The 26,632-nt window shown below is 59.8% G+C and overlaps 2 protein-coding genes across 5 annotated transcripts; both read right to left on the bottom strand.

Moving 5' to 3' along the window:
* Positions 1 to 502: 502 nt before the first annotated feature.
* Positions 503 to 2,890, bottom strand: EPHX3 (epoxide hydrolase 3). Its single transcript, XM_049789280.1, has 7 exons — positions 2,648 to 2,890; positions 2,472 to 2,557; positions 2,093 to 2,250; positions 1,877 to 2,005; positions 1,065 to 1,168; positions 836 to 972; positions 503 to 759 (listed from the first exon to the last, which is right to left on the bottom strand). The coding sequence occupies exons 1-7, from the start codon at positions 2,888 to 2,890 to the stop codon at positions 534 to 536; spliced, it is 1,083 nt and encodes a 360-aa protein (XP_049645237.1). The 3' UTR covers positions 503 to 533.
* A 2,882-nt stretch (positions 2,891 to 5,772) lies between these two features.
* Positions 5,773 to 26,146, bottom strand: BRD4 (bromodomain containing 4). 4 transcript variants are annotated; one of them, XM_049787682.1, is made up of 19 exons: positions 25,832 to 26,146; positions 22,838 to 22,975; positions 22,327 to 22,462; positions 20,860 to 21,155; positions 20,277 to 20,642; positions 19,820 to 19,948; positions 16,513 to 16,722; positions 16,155 to 16,354; positions 15,767 to 16,062; positions 15,567 to 15,677; positions 10,319 to 10,371; positions 9,834 to 10,230; positions 8,817 to 9,353; positions 8,269 to 8,381; positions 8,031 to 8,190; positions 7,816 to 7,946; positions 7,530 to 7,735; positions 7,227 to 7,446; positions 5,773 to 7,137 (listed from the first exon to the last, which is right to left on the bottom strand). In XM_049787682.1, the coding sequence occupies exons 1-19, from the start codon at positions 26,114 to 26,116 to the stop codon at positions 7,069 to 7,071; spliced, it is 4,053 nt and encodes a 1,350-aa protein (XP_049643639.1). In that variant the 5' UTR covers positions 26,117 to 26,146; the 3' UTR covers positions 5,773 to 7,068. The 4 variants fall into 4 exon arrangements, with proteins under 4 accessions (XP_049643639.1, XP_049643637.1, XP_049643638.1 ...); XM_049787680.1 differs by having other exon boundaries at positions 8,031 to 8,381; XM_049787681.1 differs by having other exon boundaries at positions 8,031 to 8,381; positions 9,834 to 10,206.
* Positions 26,147 to 26,632: the final 486 nt, after the last annotated feature.

Raw genomic sequence — 26,632 nt, 5'->3', positions numbered from 1 at the left:
AAGTTGGGATGTCGGGTGGGGTTGCCCAGAGCACCACCCGCCCCCTTAGCTAAAGCCTCAGTCTGGGGGATCTACGATGATGGGAGGGTGGGACTGGGGGACTGGGGTAGCTGATTTCCGTGGAAAAGGGGAAGGGGGCAGATGTTTGGCCTCTTCAGCTCCAGGAAAGGCACGTCAGTCCCCAAAGTCAGTGCATGTCTGTGCAAATCACATCCCTGGAGGCTGGAGCGACAGCACCGCAGGGAGGATGTTCCCCTCAAGTGAGGCCAGAAGACCCAGGTTGGATCCCCCCAGAATCCCATGTGGTTCCTCCCAGCCTGCCAGGAGTGATTCCTGGGAGCAGAGCCAGCAGTCAACTCGGAAGAGTGCTGGGTGTGGCCCCAAACAAACAAACAAACAAACAAATCTTGTCCCTGGGCAGGATAATGCCTCAGGGGCATGTGTGAGGGCAGCACAGAGCCACTGGTGGCCCCCAGGAGGACAATGCCAGGGGGTGGGCATGTGTGAGCAGCAGGATGATGCCCTGCTGGGCCCTAATCTATCAGGTCTTCCAGGAAGGCCCACATGTACTTGTGCATTTCCTGAGGGTGACTCTGGGGGATCCAGTGGCCTGCTCCGGGCAGCACGTGGGCCTGCAACCGGCCGGGCACGAAGCGGCTGCTAATGGCCTCCACCAGCCCCTTTTCCAGATAGGGATCGTCCTCACCCCACAGCAGCAGGGTGGGCATGGCCAGCTCCTGGGGCTCCAGGGGGACGTTCCTGTGTGGGTGAGAGGACGGGCGGAGTCTGTGCTGGTCCCCTCCCGAACTCTGCCCGTCCCGGGGTCTGGCCTCACCTGAAGAGGTTGCGGTAGTAGTTGAGGGGTCCCGTGAGACCGCCAGGCTGTGAGAAGTGGTACAGGAAGGCCTCCAGCTCGCAGTGGTTCAGGTACGGGATGCCCTTCTTGCGGTGACTGAGGGTGTTCCTGAGGATCTGGGCAGACGGCAGGGCTCGGGTGTCTGTGCCTGCTTGGACCCCCGAGTTCCCCTTCCCCCAGCCCGGCCCAGCCTCCCCATGACCCTGACCTGGAAGTCAGACATGGACAGTAACTTTTCGGGCAGCCAAGGAAGCTGGAACAGGAACATGTAATTGGAGCGGAAGAACTGGCGCCAGTGACGTAAGGTGTAGTCTGGGACGGAGGGACACACATGAGAGTTCTGGCACAATGCTTCTGGGTACTGGGCCCTGAGTCCAGAGAACAGGGGACCACCTGGCTCCGGGACATCCTAATCCCTCTCTGGGCACTACTCAGTGGGCATCGACTGAGCTATGCACAAGGGCAGCCCCGACGGAGAAACCGGAGCTATGGGTCACACACCCCCTGCCTGGAGGAGGCTGCCAGTCTACAGACAGGGACAGGCAGACGGGGACAAAAAACAAGGACAGAGACTGAGGAGAAGCCACAGAGCAAGAGTGGGTCAGGGGCTGGAGCGATAGCATAGCAGTAGAGTGTTTGCCTTGCACACAACCGACCCAGGATGGCCGGGTTCGATCCCCGGCATCCCATATGGACCCACAAGCCTGCCAGGAGCGATTTCTGAGTGTAGAGCCAGGACTAACCCCTGAGTGTCGCTGGCTGTGGCCCCCAAAAACAAGGAGAGTGGTACAGAGCAGAGGGCAGGGTAGTGATGGCTGGTCAGAGTGCAGTGCAGGAGGGAGAGCAGACAGGTAGTTCTGGCCAGTTTCTGCTCAGTTGTCTGTTTTCCTGCCTCAGCGTCCAGAGCCGGTCCCCAGAGAGGGGTGTTCATGCAGGACCCTTGCCCGCATGGCTGTCCCCTGTAGCCTGGCAGAGGGTTTGTGTGGCAGATCGGGGGCTACGCTGCCCACCGCAACGCACCTTGGTACACGGGCATCGGGGCGCCGCTGACCACCACCATGCGCTCCAGGAAAGACGGGAAGTAGACGGAGAAGTTCCAGGCGACCAGCGCGCCCCAGTCGTGCGCCACGAGGACGCACTTGGAGTAACCTGCGGGCAGTGCAGAGGGGCGTCAGTTGGGGTGGGGTGGGATCCCCTGGGAACTGGGGCCATCGGGGCTGCAGGGCCTGCGCGCACCCAGGCCCAGGATGATGTCTCGGACGTCGGCCGTCAGGACGTCCATGGTGTAGCAGTCCACGTCCTGCGGGGCGTCGGAGGGGCCGTAGCCCCGCATGTTCACGGCCACTACGTGGAAGCGGCGCTGGAACTCCCGGAGCTGGTAGCGCCAGCAGAACCTGTTGGGCCAGAGGGCGAGGTTGAGTCAGGGTCCCCAAGCCCACGGCTTATCCCCACACCCATCCAGGGGCCCGTGGCCACCCCACCTACCTGGCCCCAGGCCAGAAAGGAGGGGACTTCCCGGGAAGGGAAGGGATGAGGCCCGCAGACAGGGGCCCTCACGGAGGGCAGCGCCCAGGCCCGGGCCCCGCCTGCTCTGCCAGTACCCCCGGGCACCTACCAGTTCTCGGGGAAGCCGTGCAGAAAGAGCATGAGGGGTCCATTGCCCTGCCCGGCCGAGACGTAGTGCAGTCGCAGGCCCGAGCTCTGGGGGGAGGGCGGGCGGGAGGGGCAGCGCCTGAGACCCGCGGCCGGCCGGCGCACGCCTCCCCGGGCTTGCCCCGCGCGCACGCTCACCTGCAGCGCCAGGCTTCCGGGCTGGCCGAGCGCGGGGTCGCGGAGGCAGGCGGGCGGCGCGCGGTGCGGGCGGCCCAGGCAGCCGCGGCGAGGCCGGCACAGCACGTGGGCGAGCGCCACGCAGGCGTAGCCCAAGGCGGCCAGCACCGCCCCGCTCAGCACGGCCGTCCACAGCGCGAGCCGCAGCAGCGCCAGGGCGAAGCGCGAGGGCGCCAGCAGCGCCGTGACCACGGGCTCGGGCATGGCGATGGCCGCGGGGGGCTCGGCGGGAGACGCGGGGGCCTGTCCGGGGAGCCCGGCGCTCCCCTCGGCCGACGGGCCCGCCGTGCTGTCGGACGGGGCGGCGGGAAGCGCGCGGCGGCGGAAAGGCGGGCGACTCACCTGGACGCCGAGGAGCGACGAGCCGAGGCCGAGCTGGGCAGCCGCCGTCCCGGGGAAGCAGCGCGGGCTGGCAGGACCGCAGGCGCCGGGCCCGGGTCAGGGAGCCGCGAGGTGGGCGGGGCGTCGGGGCGGGGCTTCCGGGCAGGTGAAGCGCGCGATAGGCGGTGCTCGGGAGGTGGGCGGGACCTAGACCGATGTGAAGCCTACAATGGGCGGGGCGTCGGGGCGGGGGCGGGGCTTCTAGGTAGGTGAAGCGCGGGGGCGGGGCCGAGCCCTGTGTGATACCTACAATGGGCGGGGTGTCGGGGCTTCCGGGCAGGTGAAGCGCGCGATAGGCGGTGCTCGGGAGGTGGGCGGGGCCGAGACCTGCGTGAAACCTACAATGGGCGTGGCGTCGGGGACGGGAAACAAACGAGAGGCCGGACGCCGGGTGAGGCACGCCAGTGGGCGTGGCTTTTGCCGGGGGCGGGGCCTCCGCCCTAGCCAACACTCGATGAGCGGGGCCTGCCTGCAGGACGACGCCCCCCCCCCAAAAGAGGCCGGATTCGGAGTGCGGGCTGGGGGTGGAGCCTAGGGAGGCGGGACCTCGCCTGGAACGGGCCAATGAGCGCAGGGGCGGGGCCGTGCCTAATATGGCAGGCCAGGTCGGCCCGGAAGCGGGGGCGGGACGGAGGCGGCGGCAGCAGCGACAGCAGCAGCAGCAGCAGCAGCATCTTCCCGCAGCCGCCTTCCCGCGCCCTCCCCGCGCAGAGGGGTTGGCCGGGCGGCCTGAGCCTGGACCACGCGCCCGGAGCGCGGCCTCCTCCGGGGCTGCTGCCGGGGCCGCTCGCCCATCGGCTGGCTCATCCCCCCGGGCCCCGACCCCGGCGCCGTCCGGACCGTCCGCTGGGCTGCAACCAAAGGTCCCAACTCCTGGCGGGCGCCTGCGGGCTAGCTGCTCTGACCCGCCACCGGCCCTGCGTTCACGGCCGGTCTCTACGGGCTTTCTGCACGCAGCTCTCCCTCGGACCCGTCCAGTGAACCTGACTTGCGGTGTGGCTCGCCCAGGGTCCATGATCAAAGGAAGGTCAAGATAAAAAAAGGCAGGGGCCCGAGACAGCACAGCGGTAGGACGTTTGCTCTGCACGCAGCCCACCCGAACACATCCGAGTTTGATCCCCAGCATCCCATAAGGTTCCCCCCCCCCAACCTGCCAGGAGTGGTTTCTGAGCTCAGGGAGTAAACCCTCAGCGCTGCCGGGTGTGGCCCAAAACAACAAAACAAAAAGCAAAGAAATTGGAACAAGGATCTAGGATTACACCGGCGAGGTGATATCGTACACAGGTTTGTTCTCCTTTGGGTTTAGTTCTTTCTTTTTAATCTTTGGGCCACACACAGTCATCCTGTCTCCGAACTCGAACTCAGGAATTCCTCCTGGTGGTGCTCAGTAGACCATAGGGGATGCCGGAAATGGAACTCGCCTCTGCCACCTGCCCTTCCCACTCTAGCCCCAATCCCATTTTTCTCTTTCTTGTATTCAGAAAATGCTCCTGGTAGGCTCAGGACCCTATGAGATGCCAGCAACTGAACCGAGGTCTCTCCCTGGTCGGCAAGTGCCCTGCCGCTGTGCTATAGCTCCGGCTCCACCAAGCCCACTTTTCTTTTGGACAAGATCAGCTGAATTGGAGCTTTGGCTTCCTAACAGCAAGACCCTCTCCCTCCTCAGCTCTGACCTCAAACAAAAGGACTGCAGTCACAGGGCGATTATTGTAGATTCAGTACAAATGTTTATTTTTGCAATGAGAACTAAAAAAAAAAAAAACAAAAAACAAAAATGAAAACGAAAACACTTTAGTATTTAACTTAAAGTTTGTGAATTTCCTTCTACAAAGGTCTAGTGTTTAATACACATTTCAGAGTCACTGACATCATTATCGGCCAAGCGATCTGTGCAGTGGGCCAGGCACACCTTACTCTCCTGTAAGATTAATCCTGGGACTGTGGGTGGGGAGAAATGAGTCAATTCAAGTTATAATCACATCCATTTGCCTGCCAGGTAAGTAAGTGAGGGGCGGGGGGCAGGACCAATCCAACCATTTCTCCCCTGCTCACCAGCTCCACCTGGTCTGGGGACAGCTTCGCCACAGAACATGGAACCAAAATAACAGGGCAAGTGGAGTCATCAAACTGACAGAGCCTCAGACTTGGGAGCTGCCCAGAGGAAGCCAAGCAAATGAGTACCATGGTGGCAGCAACACCCGGGATGTCTTCAGTGCATTGTCAGGGAGGGTGTGGCAAAACCTGAGCTGGTACCCGCACCTTTCTGGTTGAACAAGGAATGGGTGTGTGGACAATGAACCATGTACATTGTGCGGGTGTCAAGGACACTCCCTGACACCCCCAGGCCCTTTGGGGCAGACACTGCCCAGCCTTGCTACAACAGAGGGGCCAGCTCATAGGCAGGGTAGTCAGCAGGTGGGTTTCTGGCAGGAAGGGACAGTGGGGCAAAGACACTTCCAAAGATCGGGTTAACCCTGAGCTTAAAATAAATCAAAGTTGGGGGAGGTGGGCACGGCTCAAAGGGAGCAGGGAGGGAGGAAAGGAAGAGGGGGCCAAGGAGAAGAATCCCGTCTGTGGAGTGGCCAGGCTCTGAGGGAAGAAAAGGGAACCTGGGACTCTACTCAGAGATGGTGGATGTGGGACAACAGGCAGTCCAAGGTCTGGGGTGGGGTGGTCCCCAAAGAAACGTCAGGGAGACGCCAGCATTACAAAAGAGAGATGTGTTTATTCCATGATCAGTACAGACAAAATGCATCTTCACCATCAAAAGTCACACCAGTGAGCAACTCCAGAGTATGGCCAACACTGAGGCACCAGCGTTGTGGGTGTGGGTTCTCATGGCACGGCTAACCTTGCTCAGGGCTCCGATTATAAAATTAAAAAACAAGGGGAGGTCATCTGGCTGGGGGGGGGGCACTGGTATGTGACCCCAGCACCCACCTAGGCCCTTTATTTCCTGGTTAAAAAAAAACACACAAAACTTAAAAACAGACCTGACGTTAAAGAACAAAGGCCAACAAATGGGGGTGGTGGAGAAAACAGTCTGGTTCATAATTAAAAATTAATAAAGTTCGAAACTGAGTAAAATATAGAGTCCCCCCACCCCCCATTTCGCATTTTGTTATTTTTGTGGGGTTTCCGAGTTTCTTTTTACACCAGTTTGGTGGAGCCCCCGACAGACGTCCAACAGAGATGCCCACTACGTTCACTACACAGGACAGCCACGCTCACATGAACCACGGCAGTGGCAGCCGCCGCCCCAGGAGGGGACGTCCCCATCAAACCTTTGCAGAGAGAAGCAGTGCCAACTTGTCTAGAAGAGTTAAAAATAAAAATAGTCCAACAACAAAAAATATATATATAGGGAAAAACGAAAAAGAAACAACAACAACAACAAAAAAACCCTACGAGCCAGAAACACAGGAAGGGAGGAACTGACTTTGGTTGGTGGCCGCTTCCCCGGGGGACCGGCCCACACGTGAGTCACCTCGCTCTGCACGGCCATGGACACACACCTCCACGGCACTATTCCCTTTTGCACAAGCGAACACTTACAGAGAGCGGCTCTCGATTAAAGGCTTGTGGGGAGGGCGGGGTGGGGCTGTTCAAGGCAAAGTCAGTGCCAGCGAGGGCTGGGCCGGTGGGGTCGTCCTCCTACGGGCGGGACGTTCACAGACGTCACTTTCTTGGGGATGGAAAACCAGTCGGGTGGCGGTGGCAGCATCCTGTGTACACTGGACATTTGGCGACGAGACGGGCCAGTCCCAGACGCCGGGTGCGGGCTGGGTCCGGCCGGCACTTGCTCTGAGCAGACGTCCGTGAGGGCGGCGGGTTGGAGGGACGTCTGCTGGCGGTAAGGCAGACAGGCTCCGCCGTCCCCGGCTGCCCGGCAGGCCTGCCCCGGGCACAGCATGCAGGAACGCCAGACCCGGACGTGGCCCTGGCCGCTGCTAACACTATGGACAGTCAACGCTTTGCCAGAAAACCAAAGTCCAAAGTCCTCAGAAAAGATTCTCCTCAAATATCGACAAGAGATCACTCTGGAAATTCATGTCAATCGTAGCTGCCATCTGGAGGGAACAGGAGGGAAGGAGTAAGGGGGACAGGTCTGGGCTCTGTTGCTAGCCCCACTTGTCCCCCAGGCGGGCCCCTTACGCACCGCCTCTCGGCGCCTCCGTTCCTGCTCCCGCTTCCGCGCCAGCTCCCGCTGCTGGTCCAGCATGGACTGGGGCTGGGAGCTCTGGGCCTGGGGCGCTGCCACGGCCGCTGCCTGCTGCTGCTGCTGCTGCTCCTGCCGCTGTTGCTGTTGTTCCTGTCGCCTGCGCACCTCCTCGTGAGCACGCCGGGCCTGCTCCAGCGCATCCTCGTCCTCTCGGCTCCTGGGCAGAGCAGTGAGGTCCCACATGAGACAGCCTGGTGGTGTGGGGCTGTGTCCACCCCTCGGGCCAGGACCCCTGCTCACCTCATACGCTCCTGCCGCAGCCGCTCCTTTTCCTTCTCGGCATGCTCGGCCTGGGCCTTCAGGGCCTTCTCCCTCTCCTCCTTCTCTCGGGCGGCACGGCGGAACTGCTCGAAGCTGTCGCTAGACGCCTTGGCGGTGGACGATGGGGTGGACGGGGGCTTCTGCACTAGACTGGCCCATGAGCCCATGTTCTTGATTTTCAGGTCCTGCGGCACAGAGCGGGGGCCAGTGAGGGGCCGGATGGGCGGGAGGCAAGGATGCGATTGGGGGCCGGGGGGCACTCTACCTTTTTGGGGGCAACTGGTGTCTTGGGCTCCTGTTTCTGCTTGTCCTTGTCAGAGGCCCCAGGAGGGGCTGCGTTCTGTTCAGGGGGGCGGATCACTGGCCTCCCGATATCCACGGGCTTCATCTCTGGCCCTGGAATACACAGACCCTGGGCCTGGGCTCCCCTCTCCCGAGGGTCCGCTGGCGGTTCAGGCCGGGGTCGGACACGGCACTCACGCTGGGGCAGGTGCACGGGGGCCTTGTTCTCGGGGTGCTTGGGGGGCTCTGGCCGCAGTGAGGGGCTGAAGGGCTCGCTGCGGACGACAGGCGAGTGGGTCTTCTCCTCCTTCACCGCCACCAGGGGCTGGGGCTGGACCACAGGTGCAGCACGCAGGTCCTGCGTGGGCACAGGCACCGCGGCAGGTGAGGTGGGCGGGCACCCCCGGCCCCGGCCCCGGCCCGCCCTGCCCTGTACCTGCTTTTTAGGCTGCACAGTTTGCTGAGGTGGTGACTGGTGAGTGAGGCCCTGGAAGGGCGGCATTTGGGGGGAATGTATCATCAGCGGGGAGGGGGCTTCTCGGAGGTGACCTAATGAAAGGAAGTGGAAGGAGCAGGTAAATGAGGGGCCCTCAGGACTCACCTGGAACCTGGGTGGCTCCCGCCCCTGTCCCAGGAGGTCGAGGGCCCCCAAGGGCTCTCGGGAGCTCTTGAGAGCAGCCTGTGCCAAACTGGGCCACAGAGTCGGCCAGTCCCCAACATCCACGTAGGTGCATCAATGTCGGACAAAACACCAATTTAAGTGTCACAGTGTCAGCGGCAGAGGCTGAGTGTCAACATCAACAAGTCCAGAGTCTGTGTCCCAAGGCACCCAGATTAGCGTCACAGCACAGGACCCTCAGGCCTGAGGTACCAACTGAGCTGCCTCAACCTCAGCCCCTCTGCTTGTGTCTGGCCACCTCCCGCGGAGGGGCTCGGGGTGTTGTGTGGCTTAGACCAGTTCCGGGATCAGAGGCAGGGACTCACCTGCCGAGTAGGGGTCCGACTTGTGGTGCCGAGGCGAGGGGTGGTGCTGGATGACCTGCTGCGGCTTGGCGGGCGGTGGTGGCTGCGGGCCGGGCGGCGGGTGTGGGGGCTGCGGGCCGGGCGGTGGTGGGGGCTGCTGGATGTGTGTGGGAAACGGCAGCCCCTGCAGGTGCACGGGTCGGGGAGGGGGCTGGTGCTGTGGCGGGGGTGGTGGCTGCGGCTGGGGGGGAGGTGGGGGCGGGAGCTGCTGCACAGAGGGGTGTGGTGGGGGCTGGGACTGCACCTTCACGGAAGGGAGCAGGGGGGCAGGCGGCTGCACCTTCTGCAGCTGCTGCAGGTACAGCTGCATCTGCATGGAGGTGAGGGGTGGGGCTGGCGGTTCCTCATCCTCCTGCAGCAGCACTTGGGGAGGCTGCGGGAGCAGGGGGGGCTGGGTCAGGGCTGGGGACACGGCTGGGGGCCGGGAGGGTTTGGGGGGCAGGGCAGCGGCTCGATTGCTGGGCCGCGACGGTTGTTGGGGCAGCGCGTTGTGCAAAGCTGCAATGAGGACTCGAGGTGAGTGAGGCCGGAGCCTTCCTTCCCGGCCCCTCCAGCCCTCCCCAGGGCCTCCCGTGGGCGGCCAGCACCCCCAACGATGCCACTGACCCAGACCTCAGCTGCCCCCCACCTGACTCCTGGAGGGGCCCTCTTCACATGCCAGGCTTGGCGCACTATCCTGGTACACGCGTGCAGGTGGTGCAGACGTGTGTGCACGAGTGTGTGTGGTGTATGTTATGTGCGACGCTCAAGATGTAGCCCTGGTCCTGCACTCAGGAATCAACGCTGGGTGGGCTTGAGGGATCATTTAGGGTGCTGGGTCAGAGGTGTGTGTGTGTGTGTGCGCGTGTGTGTGTGTGCGCGTGTGTGTGTGTTACACATACATGAGTAAATGTGCGTGTGCCGACATGTGCGTGCACCCATCTTCATGTGGCACCTCCTCTCCCTCCCTCCCTCTCCGGAGGCAGAGCACGCGCTCACCTGGCGGGGAGACCACCGCGTGCTGGTTGAGATGAGGCGGAGTGCTGTGCTCGGGCGCCGGGGGCAGGTGGGGGGGCAGCTCGGGTTGCGGCAGGTGCAGGATGGGCTGGGTGAAGTGGCTGATGGGGTCGAAGACACTGCCCGGGAGCTGGGGCTCGAGCACGGGCACCTGGGTAGCGATGAAGGGCGGCGGGGATGCCTTCAAGGTGGGCGCCGGCTGCGGTGGCAGGGAGGGCGGGGGCGGTGCTGGCGGCGGTGGCGCCTGCTGCTGTGGCGGTGGTGGCGGCGGCTGCTGCTGGGGAGCTGGGGCTGCTGCTGGCTGCTGGGGGGCTGCTGGGGGCTGCTGGGGTGCAGGGGGTGGGGCCGGCTGCATCTGCGGATGGTGGTGGTGGTGATGCTGGGGATGAGACAGGACACAGCGATGGCCCACGGGCTGCACCCACGGGGCCAGACCCAGGGAGCCCATCCTGGAGGTACACACCTACCTTCTTCTGCTCCCTCCCAGGGCGCCCCTTCTTTTTGGGCCTTGGAGCCATGTCTGCAGAGGAAGAAAGAAGGTGGTAAGGAGGGGAGGGGCGGTGAGCCAGAGCAAGGAAGAAAAGAGCGGGATGAGGACCCCTCCAATTCCACTGACGGCTAGTCCCTGGGGGCACCAGGTGCTGAGCTCTCGGCCCTCCAGGCTGCTTCACTAGGGTGACGCTTGCTACAATCATGTCTACTGACCCGACGAGCAGTGAGGCCCAGAGTTGATCACACTTGATCTGGGCCACGAGGCTCCAAAGGTACAAGGTGGTGCAACCCCCCCCACCCCCAGTACTGCCCTGGGGCCCATTTCAGCCCCCCCCACCTCCAAAGCAAAACGGGACCAAGATGGGTTGGGATCAAAGCCACTGGACAGGTGATCTTTGGGAAGGCTGTCCTGCACTAGGGAAGAGGGCAAGTGACCCTTGCCGGGATCTTGGGTCCTTTGGCCCAGTCACTGCTCATGTCTGCTTCTTACCCCCTCAGCCCACTCTAGGGATCATCTACCGGCCAGAAGCCCCTCATCAAATACCACCCCAGAAATGCCAGGAGCTTGGCGGTGGTGCCCACAGTGCCGGCTGGACTCACTGCCCCGACTGAGTTCCTGGCCAGGCACTGGCTCGCTTCTGGTGCTGGGGGTGACTTGGTTGCTTCAAAGTGAGGCCCCCCCCCCCCAGCCACATGCAGTGTGCACCAAAGGAAGGGAAGGGCCCTGTGTGCTCACCACTCCATGCAAGAGACAAGACAGTGACAGAGCACAGCAGCAAGACACAGCCCGTCCTCAGACACTGCACCAGGGACATGGGACCAAGCCCAGCCCGTCCCACATGGGGAGCCTGGAAGCTACGACCGCCGGGTGCCATGGACCTCTTGCAGGGTGAGCGCGAGACAAGGGATCTGGGGCACTTGGGACCAATGTGGCAGGGCTGCACAGACCAACTGTATCAGGGAGGACAGCCGAAGCTGAGAGCCCTCCAGGACGGGCTCCTTGCCCAGCAGTGCAAATGGCAGTGTGCGGTGGCCAGGGGTAGCTGCTGGCACGCCAGGCGCTGGGCAGGAAGCTGGGGCCAGGGTAGTCAGGGGAGGGAGAGAGAGGAAGGAGAGGGGGAAGTGAAAGGGGCAGAGATCAAGTGAAACAGAAAGGGAGAGGACGAGAGAGGGAGAAGGAGGGAGAGTGTGCAGATGTGAGTGGTGGGTGCCCGGGTGCCACTGTCTTGGAGGGTGGGTGGGGCTGGGGCTGCCGGAGCTGTGGCCTCCCCCTCCCCCAGGAACGAGGCCCGGCGGCCCTGAGCCCTCACTAGCTGCTCCAGGGGCTGTGAGCAGAAGGCGCTCCCACAAGCTTGTGTGGGACAAGGTGTGGTCCGAGACCAGGGTGCCGGAGAGGAGGGGACAGCCTCAGGAGACAAGACGGGGAGTGAGCGCACAGCTTGACACACCAGCCCAGACACCCCCACACAAAACTCTCTAGAAAGGGTTACATGAAGATGGCCTCGAGTACTATGTGATCTTTATTCCATGAAAATCTTGAACTCAACACAAATTTTGTCTTTACATAGGATGGTAATTGTACAAAGAATTAAAAAGTCTCGTAAGCTCTGATTAAAACACTGATTCCTCCCAGCCCCTCCCCACGTCCCGACTCAAGGAAGGAGAAGGCCGGAGAGGGAGTTCAGGCAGAGGTGTGGAACCCCTCCAATCCAGCTGACGGGGCCGGCCCCCACCTCGCCTCCTCAGACAAGCAGGTGCTGCTCCCTGCAGGGGCGCAGGTGACAGAGCGCAGCACAGTGCATGCAGCTCAAGGGCCGCCAGGGTCTCTGCTATAGCGAAGGAAGCCAGCCCACAGCAAGAAGGGAGTCCCTGACAGGGAAGTCTGGCCCACACACCAGAAGAGCCTCGGTGGGCGTGAAGCCCTCCAGTCCCGGCCGGGCCAACGTGTACCAGCCTGACCGCAGCCCCCAGTGTTTAGCAACTGGAGCCAGAAGCCGAGGACACGGGGCCTGAGTTCTCCAGTGTCACCGCAGGGGCGTGGGAGGCCTGGCTAGAGCCCACGCGCGGCCCGAGGAGCTGAGGGTGGCAGGCACCTTCCTCGAGCCTGCTTCCAGCTCTGGCGGACGGTCAGGCTTTTCTTAAGAAGCACACACAACTATACTTTTAAAAAAAAAAGCTCCCTACGACAGATGCATTTTCTCGGGGGGATTTTCACGTCAGGCAGTTTTTGCTGGGATGCTGGATTCATGACCAAAAAAGGGCCGACAGCTATGTTTCAAGAGAGAAAGCCTGCTGCCTGCTTGGGCCTCCCGTGGAGGGCCAGACGTGGGCAGGGCCCTCCATGGCCGCCCAAGGCCCAACCCGCTGGTGTAGAAACCACCCTGCCCGAGCAGTCTTTCCCCCATGGGACTCTAGGAGAGGCTGGTGGAGCTGGAAGGGCCCTGGCTGCCTGTGGACTGTGAGGACAGGGGAAGACTGGCCAGGGGGGCTGAAGACAGCCTCTGGCTCCTGGGTCTCCCAGGTCCCACAGGAGCCTCTCCGCAGCCCAGGAACGAGGGCTCCTCCTGGTGCGGTGGGAGCTCAAGGCTCTGGAGTCCCAGAGCAAGGGCCGGGGCGCAGCACCATGTGTGCGTGTGCAGGGATTGTCACAGCCATCCCCCGTGGGGAGGCGACCCACCCGGACCACCCCGACGGCCAGGGAGGCTGGGCAGGGCTGCCGCAGTCTTTATAGGGAGCTCGCGCCCGGCCAGGCAGCCTTCCCGGAGGCGGGACTAGGCGCGAGCGGCTGGACAGGACTAATCCCCCGGGACAGGCCCAGGGCTCTGAGCAATTCCATAACTTGATGGAGTCCTGTCCCTTTCACGGAGGAAAATGGACTTAAGCTATAGCTTGCTGGGAAGGAATCTGGAACTGAAGACGTTTTATTAAGAGTCCGTGTCCAATGATTAGGCGGGACCTACATAGAGGGAGAGAGAAACCAGTGTGAGAGAGATGGTGTGGAAGGCAGCCTTCAGTCAGTCACAAGAACAGAAGCAGACGAGACGAGCCAGCCTCCAGTGCCGACACAGGGTCCTGCCAGGGCGGGCGGACACACCGCGACCGAGAGGGGCTCTACACACGCGCACACCAAGACCCTGCAAGCCGCTGGCAGCTGTGTGTATCGAAGGCTTCTCCACCACAGACGCCTCAGCCCTTGAGACCAGGGCGTGTGGGGTCCACAGCTCCGCACTGACACCCGAGGAGCTGCTTCCCTATAGTGTGTGTGCGCGAGTAAGCATGATCTTGTGTGAATTTGAGTATGGGTGAAAGGGCGTCAGTGCGAGTGAGGGAATGGGGGTGGGGGGAGAGAGAAAATATGCTCGACAGAAAGAGGGAGAGCTCTCGCGTGGGTGTGTGGGTTGTCCCTTCCATGCAGGGTCCAAGGAAGGGGCTCTGCGTTCCTACCAGCCCAGCACAGATCCTCACCAGAAGGAAGAACCAGTCTTACACAAGGTTAGGGGTGTTGGAATCTCGAGGAGAAAGCGGCCCTTTCCTGGCAAGGCAGGCAGAGGCCCTTGCAGCTGCTCCCGTCCCCGGCCCCCAGCTCATGTGGGAAAAGCCCGCCCATCATGTTGGTCCCTGGGGAGGGAGTGGAGGCTGCCGGCCTGGGAAGAAGGTCTCAGGCCTCCACCCACTCTGCAGCTCAGCTCTGTCTGTCCGTCGGTCCTCCTCCCAGCATGCAACATTCCTCCCCCGACTCTGAAATGCAGCACCACATGCCGCAGGCCTGGGAAAGGAAGCTGCAGCCACAAATAGACCGTGTGCTGACCGCCCCAGCTCCAGGCACGGCCCTCCTGGGACTGCCCGGCCAGGCATCTGCTGACCCCAACCCTGAGTCAGTCACGCGGCTGGAGAGTTGGGAAAGCCGTCCTGTCTGCGGCACAGGCCCCATCCAGGGAGCCCAGGTACCACCCCAACTTCCGAAGGTTCATTTTGGGGTCTCGCCAGCAGGGATGCCCAGCTCCCATGCCCCAGCCATTCACTGATCAGCTCGAAGGGGCAGCATAGCATGCCCAGGAAGCCTGTATTCTCTGCCTGATCTAGAAACCCCCTCCGAGAGAGGAGGGGGGGAGAGGAGAGACAGAAGAGAGGAGAGAGGAGAGAAAGGAGAGAGAGAGAGAGAGAAAGGAGAGAGAGAGAGAGAGAGAGAGAGAGGGGGGGGGGGAAGAGAAAGAGAGAGGAAAGAGAGATGGCGGAGTCTAGAGAGAGAGAGAGAGATGGCGGAGTCTGAAAAGGCCTGGGCTGAAGTCCAGATGGAGCCACACAGAGGCAGAGGCAGCTCCAGTCGGGGGTGGGTTGGCCCTTCTGCCAGGGCAGTTGTTCCCAGGACTCTCAGATTACTTGTTGCACAATCTCTCCACTCTCTTTAAAGGGGAAACACATGAAAAAATAAAGAAAACAATCTGGGTGGCAGCAGAGAGAGCTACTGGGGAAGCCGTCAGGGCAGAGGGCTGAGGACAGCGGGAGCGGAGTGGTGGCACCGGGGCGAAGCACCCACGGGGCACCTCAGAGCAGCCCACTCAAGAACCCGGAGGCCCAATGCCGACCTACGGCTGGGCTGGCACTGAAAGGGAGAAAGAAGCCAGTGGCCAGCGGGAATGTCAATTGGACTCAAGAATACAGTCATTCACACCCTGCTGGAGGAAGTGGGCCCTGGCCAGCCCTTCCTGGTACCCCCTGCTGGCTGACTCAGGAAGGTGGGGGTGGGCAGAGCAGGCCTGTTTACCCCACCTGCAAGAGGAGCTGGACACACAGAGCTGCTGCGGCTCCTTAGTTCAGAACCACTGAGTGTGGAGCCCTGCAGTGGGTGTCCCCGAGTCTTGCTTAGAAGCGAACACCAGGACGGACAGGTCTGTGAGAACACGCCGGGAGTTTGCTGCCCACACCCCCCATGCCAGCACCACCCACAGTGCAGTCAATCCCAGCCTGTCCACCATGGTGTGCCCTGTTCTCCGCTTGCTCCCACCAGGCTCCCTCCACTCAGACAAAGGGACTGGCCCTGGGACAGAGGTGCCTGGAGGTTTCAGGGCCCAACAGGGTCAGGGTCAAGGTCAGGGCCCCCCCCCAGCCCATGACATTACCTAAGTACCCCACTGCTGCCATGCTGCGAGGGTGGGCCACAAGCCCAGCCCAGGACACGGCGCACATCGGTGTGTGTGACAAGGTGCTAGAGCGTGTCCTGACCTGTTTCTGAGTCTTCGCTGTCAGAGGAGCTGGACTCGCTGCTGCTCTCTGACTCCGAGGACGAGAAGCCCTTCATCTTGGAGGAGCCAGCCATCACGTCCACCTTCTCAGCTGCGAACAGAGCAGCAGGGCAGTGTCAAACCGGGCGCTGGTCATGGGGTTCCCTGTGCTCCTCCCTCCCCAGCCCCTGTCCCAGGCACCTGCAGGCTTCCTCTTCCTGCGCAGGCAGGAGGTGACGTATCGCTCCAGCTCACGCAGCGTGGACGGCTTCAGCGTCTCAAAGTCTATCTCGATCTCATCAGGGTTGGAGTTCTTGAGCGAGGGCTCACGGGACTGGATGATGTGCACCACGCGGCCCAGCTTCTCACCCGGCAGCTTGTTGATGTCCAGGCTGAGCTGCCGCTTCTCCTCGTACGACATGGGCTTGCACTTGTCCTCCTCCTCCGACTCATAAGCGGGTGGGGGCTTGCTCTTCGTGGGCGCCGGCTCCTTCTTGCTATGAAGGGACCGTGGGGCAGCGTCAGTGGGGGCCACACAAGTAGCTGGTTGCTCCCCCACCCCCCCATTCCCGGTTCTGGCGCCACAGACCTGGCGGTGCTATTGCTGCTGTTGTTTTTCTTCGTCTTTTTGGGTGGAAGCTCCTTGGCTTTGCTTTTCTTGCTCTCCTCCACCTCCTCTTTCTTTTTGTGCTTTTCTTTCTTCTTTTCCTTCTTGTCTTTCTCTTTTTTCTTTGGTTTGTTCTGCTGGGGCTGTGAGAGGGCCGCGAGCTGCTCGTGCACGGCTTTGAGCTGTGGAGTAGATACGAAGCCCATTACAAAGGGGCCTGCGTGCGCCCTGGCATCCAGGTGGGGCGCCACAGGGCCAGAGATGCCAAGGCCTGTGCCCCGCCCAGAGAAGGGCCAGCTTGCCCCCCCATGCCCCGCCTGCTCCAAGAGTGCCCTATCACCTGCTCTTGGAGTTCGGCCAGCCGCTGGGCACGCTCCTCTTCCGAGTCGTCAGTGGAGCTGTCACTGTCAGAGGAGCTGTCACTGCTGCTGTCGCTGGAGGAGGGGGGAGTCGCCACCTTTGTGGGAGGCGGCACCGCAGGGGAGGATACAGCCACCACAGGCTCCTCGGGCTCATCCGGCATCTTGGCAAAACGCATCTCGAACACATCCTGGGGTGGGGGGGGAAGCCGGGCCCAAGAGGGCTGCTCGGTACCTGGGCTGAGGGCCCGAATATGTCTGACGGGCGTGCCCCCATCCAGGTTAAGGGCATGATGCAAGGTGGCAGAGGGTACCTCAGGCTTTGTTCCCACGAGGGGGGGGGGAGATGGGCACACACGAAGGGCCAAAGGCCTGGCCTTCAAGGTTAACACAGACTCAGGTCAGGGCAGCATCCCACCAAGGCTGGGGTGGAACTCGAGGCCCACTGGCCAGGCAGCCCCTTGCATCTTGGTTACCCAGCCCAGTGGCTTCTCTGCAGCACTTCATCCTCCCAGCAAGGGTCAGAGAGCAGGAAGACAGAACCCAGGAAGGTGGCCAGAGAGCAGTCTGGACCATACAACCCAGCAAAGCCCTAGCTGAGGATCAGGCTAGGAGGGAGCCCTGAAGGAAGAAGAAGAACTGACCCAGTCTCAAGGACAGCCCCACTCCTCCTTCCTCTCTCCTCCCTCTGGTGACGGGAGAGTGTTTTGCTCCCCTGGCCCCAAGTCCCCCTATCTGAACGGAACCAATGTGCCATGAATGGTGCATAGCCTGCCTTAGGGAGCACCCAGCGGCATCTGTGGGGAGCATGCGTTTGTATCCACGCAGGAATGGGGCCTCTCAAGTGACCACAGGCCACCCCTCCTTCTGTATGACATGCAGCTCTAGGGACCATAATCAGCTGGACCTGGCCTTTAGAACTGACAGTAGGTAGTAAGACGGGGAAGTGGGTCCTATTCCACATGCCTCTGAGTAAGCCCCAGCCTCGAGGTACCACTGCCTGAGGAGAACGCCAGTCCCAGTATCTCACAGAGGAAAAAGGGTCAGGCCAGGAGAGCTCAGAAAGAAAAAAGAAACATGAGCTCACACGCAGACACTGTCTGCCTTACAGACAAGCCTGAAAATGCAAAAGCCTGCTGCACGGGCAGGGACACAGTGGCCACCCAGTGAAGGTGGGCCCCCTGATGGCGAGGACTCTGGGCCACCCTGGAGCTGACATGCATCAAGGCAGGGTGGTGACAACATCTCATGGCCTTTTCTGTATCTGGGGTGGCTCATTCCACCCCTAGGAGGAGATAAAGAAAAAAGAACAGGGGCTGGAGAGATAGCATGGAGGTAAGGTGTTTGCCTTTCATGCAGAAGGTCATAGGTTCGAATCCCAGCGCCCCAGATGGTCCCCCGAGCTTGCCAGGAGCGATTTCTGAGCATGGAGCCAGAAGTAACCCTGAGCACTGCTGGGTGTGACCCAAAACCAAAAAAAAAAAAAGAAACGTAAAAATGGCAGAAGGGATGCTAGAGAGAGTGCAGAGAAGAAGGCATTTGTCCTGCACAAGGCCAACCTGGGTTCCGTCAATGGCACAGCAGGGGTCCCGAGCCCCCCCTGAGCAGAGCTAGGAAGAAGTCCTGGACACTACTACTATTGGGTGTGGGCTAAAAACCCCAAAACTAAAACTAAAACAGGCAGACTATGAACATGCCTTCTTTATTTTCTTTTAAAATAAAGTAGCTCAATGGGGCCAGAGAGACAGCATGGAGGTAGGGAGTTTGCCTTGCATGCAGAAGGACGGTAGTTCGAATCCTGGTATCCCATATGGTCCCCCAAGCCTGCCAGGAGTGATTTCTGAGCGTAGGGCCAGGAGTAACTCCTGAGCGCTGCCGGGTGTGACACAAAAACCAAAAAGAAAAAAAAAAAGTAGCTCAAGATCGACAACTTTGGTGCTAGCAGTTAACTACTTCAAACTGCAAGCCAAAGAGCAAACATAGCTCAAGGGGAAGGTCCAAGGCAGGAGCCCGGGGATATACTGCCACCTGGTGGCCTCATCGGAGAATTGCAGTAAAATTGCAGAGCCTTACACAGGACCAAAGAATACAAGAAAAAAGTGAAACCCAGGAAACTAAGCAACCAGCAGTAGCCCAGTAGGAAGCCCTTCAGCCTGAGAGTGCATTTGGGTGACAGTGCTAATGTTAGAAATTAATCCCACTTGCCCCCCCCCCCCCTGAACTAAAGGCTGTTTCAGATCCAAATCTATAATGGGGCTGGGAAAAAAAGCAAACACCTTTCCACCCCTTCGGCCAGGGTTCTGCAAGTCCTCAGTACAGTGCAAGTAGCTCCCCCCAAATGACAATCTGGTCCCAAAAGAGGAAGGCCAGCCAGCCTATGCTAGAGCGGGTCCAAGTGACCCAGTCCATCATCACCCTTGAAAGCTCCTCACCTCCCCCAGTCACACCTTTCTGAACCCCAAAGCAGAAACAAGTGAGACAGATTGGGAATTTTCATCTTACATATGCTATAATGATAAAATAAAAGCAGCTGATAAAAGTACTAAACATTGACTTTATTATCCATTTTTAAATGTAAAGCTTTGTTCTTTGGGGTGTCAAAGATGGAACCCCCAGTTTTGGGACATGTAAGGCCTGTCCTCAGCCAAATGAGACACCCCAGGCCCTGGCTTTAGAAAAGTAGAGGCTGTATGTGTGTCGTCCCCCACCCCTCCCCCGGCAACGTAACAGCTTAAAAGCTCAGTCTGCAGCCCAGCCCTGTGCGTCAGCCTGGAGGGGGCAGCACTCCTTTAGGGAGTCTGGAGATGCCAGGGCAGGCTGGCAGGAAGGAAGGCAGGAAGATAGGCAGCCCCCTGCAGCCCAGAGGCCTAGGCAAAAAGCCAGGCCGTCAGGGATCTATCTGGTGGAGAAACAGTCTCCTGTCAGGTCAGCTCCCGAGCAGGCCCCAGTGGTTGCCTGTGAGTGCCCTGCCCCCTGGAGGAGAGACCAGGTCACAGCACAGGCACTCTTCTGGCCAGGAAGCCAAAGGGTGGGTGGACAGACAAGGGAGGCTCTTGATGGATGGCCTCAACCAAACCAGGGCCCCTGACTGAATTGTGACACTGATCCCCAGATCTAGTGACGAGAGTGGCCTTAGGTGCTGTTTCCCCAGAAGAAGGCTAGGAGTTGAGCAACTGTTCTGGAGGTGGGCAGAAGACCAACACCCAGGAACTGCAGGAACTGCCATGTTCCCACAGGGGCGGTGCCCAGGCCCTCCCTCACCTGCCACAGCAGCCCCCAGAACCTCACCTGGAGCTTTCGGGCCATGGCGACCACCTCATGGTCGGGGGGGTTGTACTTGTAGCAGTTGGAGAACATCAATCGGACATCAGCACCAAATTCCTGAGCGTCGCGGTACTCGCGGGCCTCCAGCTTCGACTGCAGAGACAGGCCAGGTCCCGGTGAGCTTGCACATGTCCCCGGGACACTCAGCAGGGGGTCTGAGCCTGTGTCACCATGCGTGGGAGCACACGTGGTATCTGCACGTGTCCCCGGGACCCTTCCCTGGGGGTCTGAGCGTGTATGGCAACTGTGCAGACGTGTTGCCTTCCCGTCCCTGAAGCAGGGACACCCCAAACCCCGTTCTCGGCCTTGGGGTTCCTCGCTCACTCCCAGTCATGAGAGCCGCAGAGAGAGGACTGGCACTTCTCTGGGCATGCAGGGACGCTGGCGCCTCAGTGGGCTCCGGCAACGGGACCAAGCTCACCTTGATGGTGCTCATGTCCATGGGGTGCTTGATGATGTCGCAGTAGTCGTGCAAGCCCAGCGCCTCCACGTCCACGGGCTTGTAGAAGGGCCAGGCGTAGGCTGCGTGCTTCTTGGCGAACATCTCCTTGAGGATGCCGCTGCAGCACCGGAGCTGCTCCGACACTTTGCTGCTCCTGTCCGGCACCGTGGGGTGCTGCTGGGAGTCCGGCGCCTCTTTCTTGGGAGCTTTCACAGGCCGGCTGCTCTCCCTCCGGGGGCCCAGTTTGGTGGTCTTGGGCTCTGGGGGCAGCAGGGGTGTCTCGTGAATAGGGTCGATGGTGGTGGGGGTGGTGGTGTCTGCTTTCCTCTTCACTCCTTTCTTTGTCTGAGGAAGAGCACAGGAGCGAGAGGTGAGGTGTGGAGGCAGCCCCGGGGGTCACAGCTGCCCTGCGAGACATCCGGAAGCAGGTCTGCTGCAGGCCGTGCTTGGCCGAGGTGCACCCAGGGTAACACCCCCCCCCCCCCCACCGCCAGCCTCTGGAGTGCTGGTCCCCAGTGGCCTCGTACCAAAGGGAAGGGGCAGGCCCAGCAAGGCTGCTCACCTTCAACAAAGGCTGTGGGGTGGCTGCAATGATGGGCGGGTGGCTCTGCACGGGCTGGGGAGCTGGAGCAGGTGCGGGTGGTGGCTGCGGGGGCACTGGTGGGGGCGTCTGCAGGGGCTGGGGTGGCACCACTGTCATGACGGGCGTCTGGACGATGAGGTCAGGAGTGACAGCGGTGGGGAAGGGGTGAGGCGTGGCCTGCACGGGCGGAGGGTTCTGCTGAGGGGCTTGGGTCTGCGGTGGTGTCGATGCTTGGGTCGTGTTCGGTACCGTAGAGATGCCAGGTTTTGCCGTCCCTATCACAGAAGGGACAGGGGGTGATACGAAGCCTGAACCATGTTGGCCAACTCTGGGGGCCTCGTGTGCACTGACATACCCCAAGACACAGCATCGACACAGAGGACGAGGCACCCCTAGGTGTTCAGTGTCCCAGCCTAAGCATTCTGCCATCTCAGTTCTGCCACCCACCCGCCCCAGTGCCAGTGCCAGGGGTCGGGCCCACGAGCTCATTGGAGTGGGACTCTTGTCCCACCACACACATTGGTTCACAATCACCACTGGCTCTAAGCAGGAGCAATGCTCAGATCCCCAAAGACCAGGAGACGAGGGCATCCCAACAGCCCTTCTGGGGACTGTCGTGGGGCTTGGGGCTTCTCCAGGAACGGAACAGACACGCAGAGGCAGCTGTTGGGGCTTCCTAGACATGTGCCAGTAGTGTGTGTGTGCAGAGCACGCTCAGGGTTGTGACTGTAGTGGTGGTGAGAAGACACCAGAAGACAGAAGAACAGTTGTGCTATGCTGAGCTGGGCTGAGTTTGGGCCAAAGTGTGGACCCTGTTTGCACATAAACACAAATGCAGGGGGCCAGAGTAATCGTAGAGGGGAGGGTGCTTGCGCTGCATATGGACAAGCTCAGGCTTGATCCCCAGCAATCCATATGGTCCCCTGAACATCATCAGGCCTGAGTCCTTTTGTTGGGGGGTGGGGATGAAGGGCCTTAGACCCAGCAGCGCTCAGGGGTCACTCCTGGCTCTGCACTCAGAAATAGCTCCTGGCAGGATCGGGGAACCATATGGGATGACGGGGATCGAATCCTGGGTTCTATGCTGGGTCAGACAGGGACAGCAAAACCAGTATGGCATTTGCTGTGCTATCACTCCAGCCCCCAAACAAACAAAAAATTAGGAAGAAACGGGCAGAGTAGCTGATACAGGAACTGGTTAGACCCAGGCACAGCTGCCTTCGTGGTCCTCAATTCAGCCCCAAACCCCGAGCATGGCCTGGGGAGATCACCTAAAGGAAAACCCCTTCAGAAAGAAATTGTGAAGACCGTGGACTGCAGGCAAAGACTCCAAACCCTGGAGAGCACTTTTTTCTTTCTGGCCCATGTTTAACTGGTAGTCCCCATGTGCCGAGGCCTGGGAAGGGTCCACAGGGCAGGCCACTCCTGAGCTCAGGGGCACTTTACCTGCTTCTTTCCGCCCACGGCCTCTTCCTTTCGCCTGCACTATCATAATCTCAGTTTCTTCTGTGGGCAGTTCATTGATTTTCTGCAAGAAGAGCTTTTCCAGAGCTTCTGCCATTAAGACTATGTCATCTCCAGGCTGAAGAAGAAACAGCTGTGTGAGTCGCAAAGTCCTTCCCGCTCTCAAGAAAGGCTGCGTCCACCAGAGGGTCAGTGCACTGCTAGCACGGCATCTCCCAACAAGGACGCAGGCAGCACTTGGACAAGGTCTGGCTCTGAGACCCACTTACCCCTCTCTTATCCCTCACTCCCAGGCAGCGGTCCCCACACTAGCCAGCCAGGCAACAGAGGAAGAACTACGCTTAATCACAGGTGTGGTCTGACCTGGCTTCAGGAGGCTACTTCCCCCTCCACAGTGAGGCAGGGGGTTGGCCTTGTCTTAGCATTCTGCAGCTCTATTCACAGGGACGCAAGCCCCTCCAACCCCCAACCCCAGCCAGGCCCCAGCTCTCACCTTGTTATAGATGTAACAATTTGTAAACATAGTGTTGAAGTCCTGGATACATTCCTGAGCATTCCAGTAATAGTTGTTTTCCAAGCGCTTCTTTATTGTTCCCATATCCATTGGCTGCTTGATGATCTTGTAGTAATCCTGCAGCACACAGTGAAACAGGCCAGGTCAGCACGGTCACCTCAGCCCTCATGGTAGACAGGCTGCAGCTTGCACCTAAGTCAGGCCACAGGCACCAACAAGCCCTAGCCAGAAAGAATCAGAGCACGGAAGGACCCTAAACACTAGGTGGCAACCCGAGAAGAGGGTGTCAAGCAAGCAACCCTCAACTCGGGGTACAGTGTGCTCTGACCTTCCAGAAAGCTGCCCACAGGCTGTTCTGATCCAACAGGGCCCACTGGTGAGTAGACTGCTTTCTCCCCACCATGAGACATACACCATGTTGGTAGGACCAACCCTCAGCCAGCACACAGCACCTTAGCAGTGGGTCCCCTACAGGGTCCTTACCCCTGCGCCCTTGAGGCCTCCTGGGGACATTTCTGTCTTTTTCTGGTTTTGGGGGTCACACCCAGGAGTGCTCAGAGGTTACTCCTGGCTCTGCAATCGGGAATCACTCCTTGTGGTCTCTCAGGGGACCCCTGAATTGAACCTAGATCAGCTGCATGCAAGGCCAATACCCCTACCCCAAGCCCCCTTTCTATGGCTCCAATCCTGGGCCATTTTCCTCTTGCACAAGCTCTGGCAGCAACCAGGATCCCTCAGCATCTACATGAAGCTAAACTATCAGGCTAACTGCCAAGCAAAGGGTCTGGATGACTTCCCAATCCCCCGGGGTTGCAGGCCCCAAATGACCTATTCTCAAGGCAGGGCCTAAGAGGCGGCACCAGGACCTTTGACACGGAGTCCTTTCCTCTAACCTAATACCTGCTCCTCTCTCCACTGCTTACCTGGCCCAGCTGCATAGATTTGTACAAATCACCACAGGAGGAGATACTGCAGGCAGGGCAGGGAGCAGCATACCAGACTGGGCCTAGAGACTCATCAGACCCCAGTCAAGTGGGAGCACAGAGGAGAGGCTGAATCGTGGTGACATCTACAGAATGGGGCACATGCCAACAGCCTGTGGACCCCTGTCAGTACTCCCGTGCCCAGGTCTGAGTGACACTCGTGTGAAATCTACACTCATGTAAGTTCCATGTCCCTTACATCCGTGTCCAGAGGCGCAAGGAGCGAGAAAAGGCAAGTACCAAGAAAAGGCAAGTACCGTATTTTCCGGCGTATAAGACAACCCCCTCATCTTACAGTTAAAAACATAGATTTAGGCCTTTATTCGCTGTATAAGACAGAACGTTCCTGTGCTGCAACTGTATGTACCACAGTGAGCCAATCACAAGCAAAGGTTCAAAGGTCATGCTGTAACAGACTTCCTCTCTGACTCTGGTCAATCCGAGCAGGCTTTGGGGACAGAACATTGTCTAATTTGTATGCATCAAAAGCCTGCTTGGATTGGCTGAGTTAGAGGCGGTCCGAGCAGCCTGGCAATGACTGGTGCAGGATCGAGTTGGAAAATTCGTTTTGTGGCAATATCCAGACAATTTTCGTTTAGCGACATATTGAAACGTTTTTTGGGATATACTCAGCATCTAAGACGACCCCCGATTTTCGGTTGACTTTTTTCGTTTCAAAAGTCGTCTTAGGGGCCAGAGAGATAGCATGGAGGCAAGGCGTTTGCATTTCATTCAGAAGGATTGGTTCGAATCCTGGGATCCCATAGGGTCCCCTGAGTCTGCCAGGAGCGATTTCTGAGTGTGGAGCCAGAAGTGAACCCAAAACAACAACAACAACAACAAAAGTTGTCTTATATGCTGGAAAACACAGTACAGACAGCAGAGAGCAGAGAAAGGAAACTATCACCACTGACCCAAAGGAGGGCAGCTCCCACCTGCCATCCTGAGCGGCAGACCCTCATTCTTGCCAAGAGGCACAACAGCCTCTGGTCCCGAGAGGACAGACACACCACACCACGGCTTCTCTCAGCTCTCCCTGCCTGTCCTTCGGACAAACCCATGTGCCTCACACGTGCTGCCCCCAGGAGGACAGACGCACCACGAGCCCTTCTTGGCCCTCCCTGCCTGTCCCTATCCCCGAACACATGTTGGCTATGTGCTGTCCCCTCAGTGCCAAGTAGCCTGACACAGTGGTTCCAGGTCCTCACCTTCTCACTCCCACGGGTGCCAACGTGGTGTCTACGCCTGTGCCACGCCTCCCTAAGGTCACCAACAGGAGGGTCAGGGTGGAATCCTGGTCTCTGTGCCCTCCCTCGCCTCCCTATGCAGGTCGCCTCCCTTGGCGCAGCTCAGCTCTCCCACTCATGGCTCTGGCTCTGTGCTACTCCCTCAGCCAGGGACCCTGCAGACAACCTGCAGACAAGCGCACAGTGACTCCCCGAGGCCCTTTCTGGAGCCCAGGCACACAGCAGAGCAACCTCGGAGAGACAGAGAGCACGAAGGCAAGGCGTTTGCCTTGCATGCAGAAGGACGTTGGTTCGAATCCCGGCATCCCAGGTGGTCCCTGAGCCTGCCAGGAGCGATTTCTGAGCGCAGAGCCAGGAGGAACCCCTGCGCACTGCCGGATGTGACCCGAAAACCGAAGGAGAAAAAAAAAAGACCACCCGTTGGCTATGCACTGAAGATAGCAAAGGATGACAGCTGGTGTGTCTGCTCCCAGGGAAATTAACAGGAGCAGGAGCCAGTCAGCAGCGCAGTCACAGTCACAAAGGCCTGGTCTGGCCTTGCCCAGCCAGTACCAGAGGAGAGCAGGCTCACAAGGGTCCCGGCCCCCAGCACCTGGCTTCGAGCTCACATCACTGAAAGCTCTCCAGCACTTTTCACCCTGGCCGCTTCCCCTCAGCTGCTTCTCCCTCTTTCCCTGTCTCCACGCACCACGGCTGCGGCAGATGTCCCCTGACCGCGGCCCAGACCCTTGTGAGCTACTCACAGGGAGGTTCAACTTGACGGCATCCACAGGCTGCTGGAAAGGCCAGGCGAACTGGTGTCTCCATAGCGTCTTGAGCACCACGCGGAGAAGGTACTGCAGCTGGTTGGTCTGCCTCTTGGGCTTGTTGGGGTTGGAGGTCTCTGGGGGCGGGGGGTTGGTGCTGGCGGCGTTCGCTGGCTGGGGTTGGGCCTGGGCCTGCGTTGTAGACATTTGGGTAGTTTCTAGTCCATCCCCCATTACTGGCAGATTTCTCAGTCTCGTCCCAGGGCCGCTCTCCGCAGACATGCTACTGCTCCCATCACATTCTTCACCAGGACTCTGCAGGGGGAAGAGGAGAGGCCATCAGAGACCAGCGTCAGAGGGTGCCGCTCCTGGGAGCACAGAGTCAAAACCAGGTTTACACAACACCCAGCAAGTGTGCAGACAGACAGACAGACAGACAGACTTCCCCCCCCCCCACGCTTCCACATCAGTTTCTGGGTCATTGACTAACACAAGCTTCCTCATTAATGCTCCTACAGAAAATGGCTGGTACCATGAAATGATTCACACTTTTTAGAGTTGGTTCCAGGGAAAGGGGTAGGATGAAAGGCTGTTCCGTACCTAAGCATCCTGTGTCACGACACTGCCCCATCAGGACCAGCAAATGGGATATCCCCAGCCTGTCTTACTGCCATACTGCTTGCCCTGTAGCAACATCAGCCCTGTTCTTCCTTCAGTGCAGAGCTGAGCCTCCCAACCCCCTGAACCCCAAGTGAAAACCTGTCTGCTCAAACATGTACTGACCATCTACCCGTACCC

The sequence above is a fragment of the Suncus etruscus genome, chromosome 15 (assembly GCF_024139225.1).
Source record: "Suncus etruscus isolate mSunEtr1 chromosome 15, mSunEtr1.pri.cur, whole genome shotgun sequence".
NCBI classification, from domain to species: domain Eukaryota; kingdom Metazoa; phylum Chordata; class Mammalia; order Eulipotyphla; family Soricidae; genus Suncus; species Suncus etruscus.
This window is presented reverse-complemented; position numbering and strand designations above follow the sequence as displayed.

Excerpts from the sequence above, each read along its gene's own strand:
- EPHX3 (XM_049789280.1), bottom strand. The coding sequence starts at position 2,890 with ATGCCCGAGCCCGTGGTCACGGCGCTGCTGGCGCCCTCGCGCTTCGCC. Across the intron at positions 2,558-2,647 it reads CCGGAAGCCTGGCGCTGCAG|AGCTCGGGCCTGCGACTGCA; the intron begins GTGAGCGTGCGC and ends CCCTCCCCCCAG. Across the intron at positions 973-1,064 it reads TGTCCATGTCTGACTTCCAG|ATCCTCAGGAACACCCTCAG; the intron begins GTCAGGGTCATG and ends CCGTCTGCCCAG.
- BRD4 (XM_049787680.1), bottom strand. The coding sequence starts at position 26,116 with ATGTCTGCGGAGAGCGGCCCTGGGACGAGACTGAGAAATCTGCCAGTA. Across the intron at positions 15,678-15,766 it reads CAGGAAGAGGAAGCCTGCAG|CTGAGAAGGTGGACGTGATG; the intron begins GTGCCTGGGACA and ends CTCTGTTCGCAG. Across the intron at positions 7,736-7,815 it reads CACCAGTTGCCCCCAAAAAG|GACCTGAAAATCAAGAACAT; the intron begins GTAGAGTGCCCC and ends TCTGTGCCGCAG.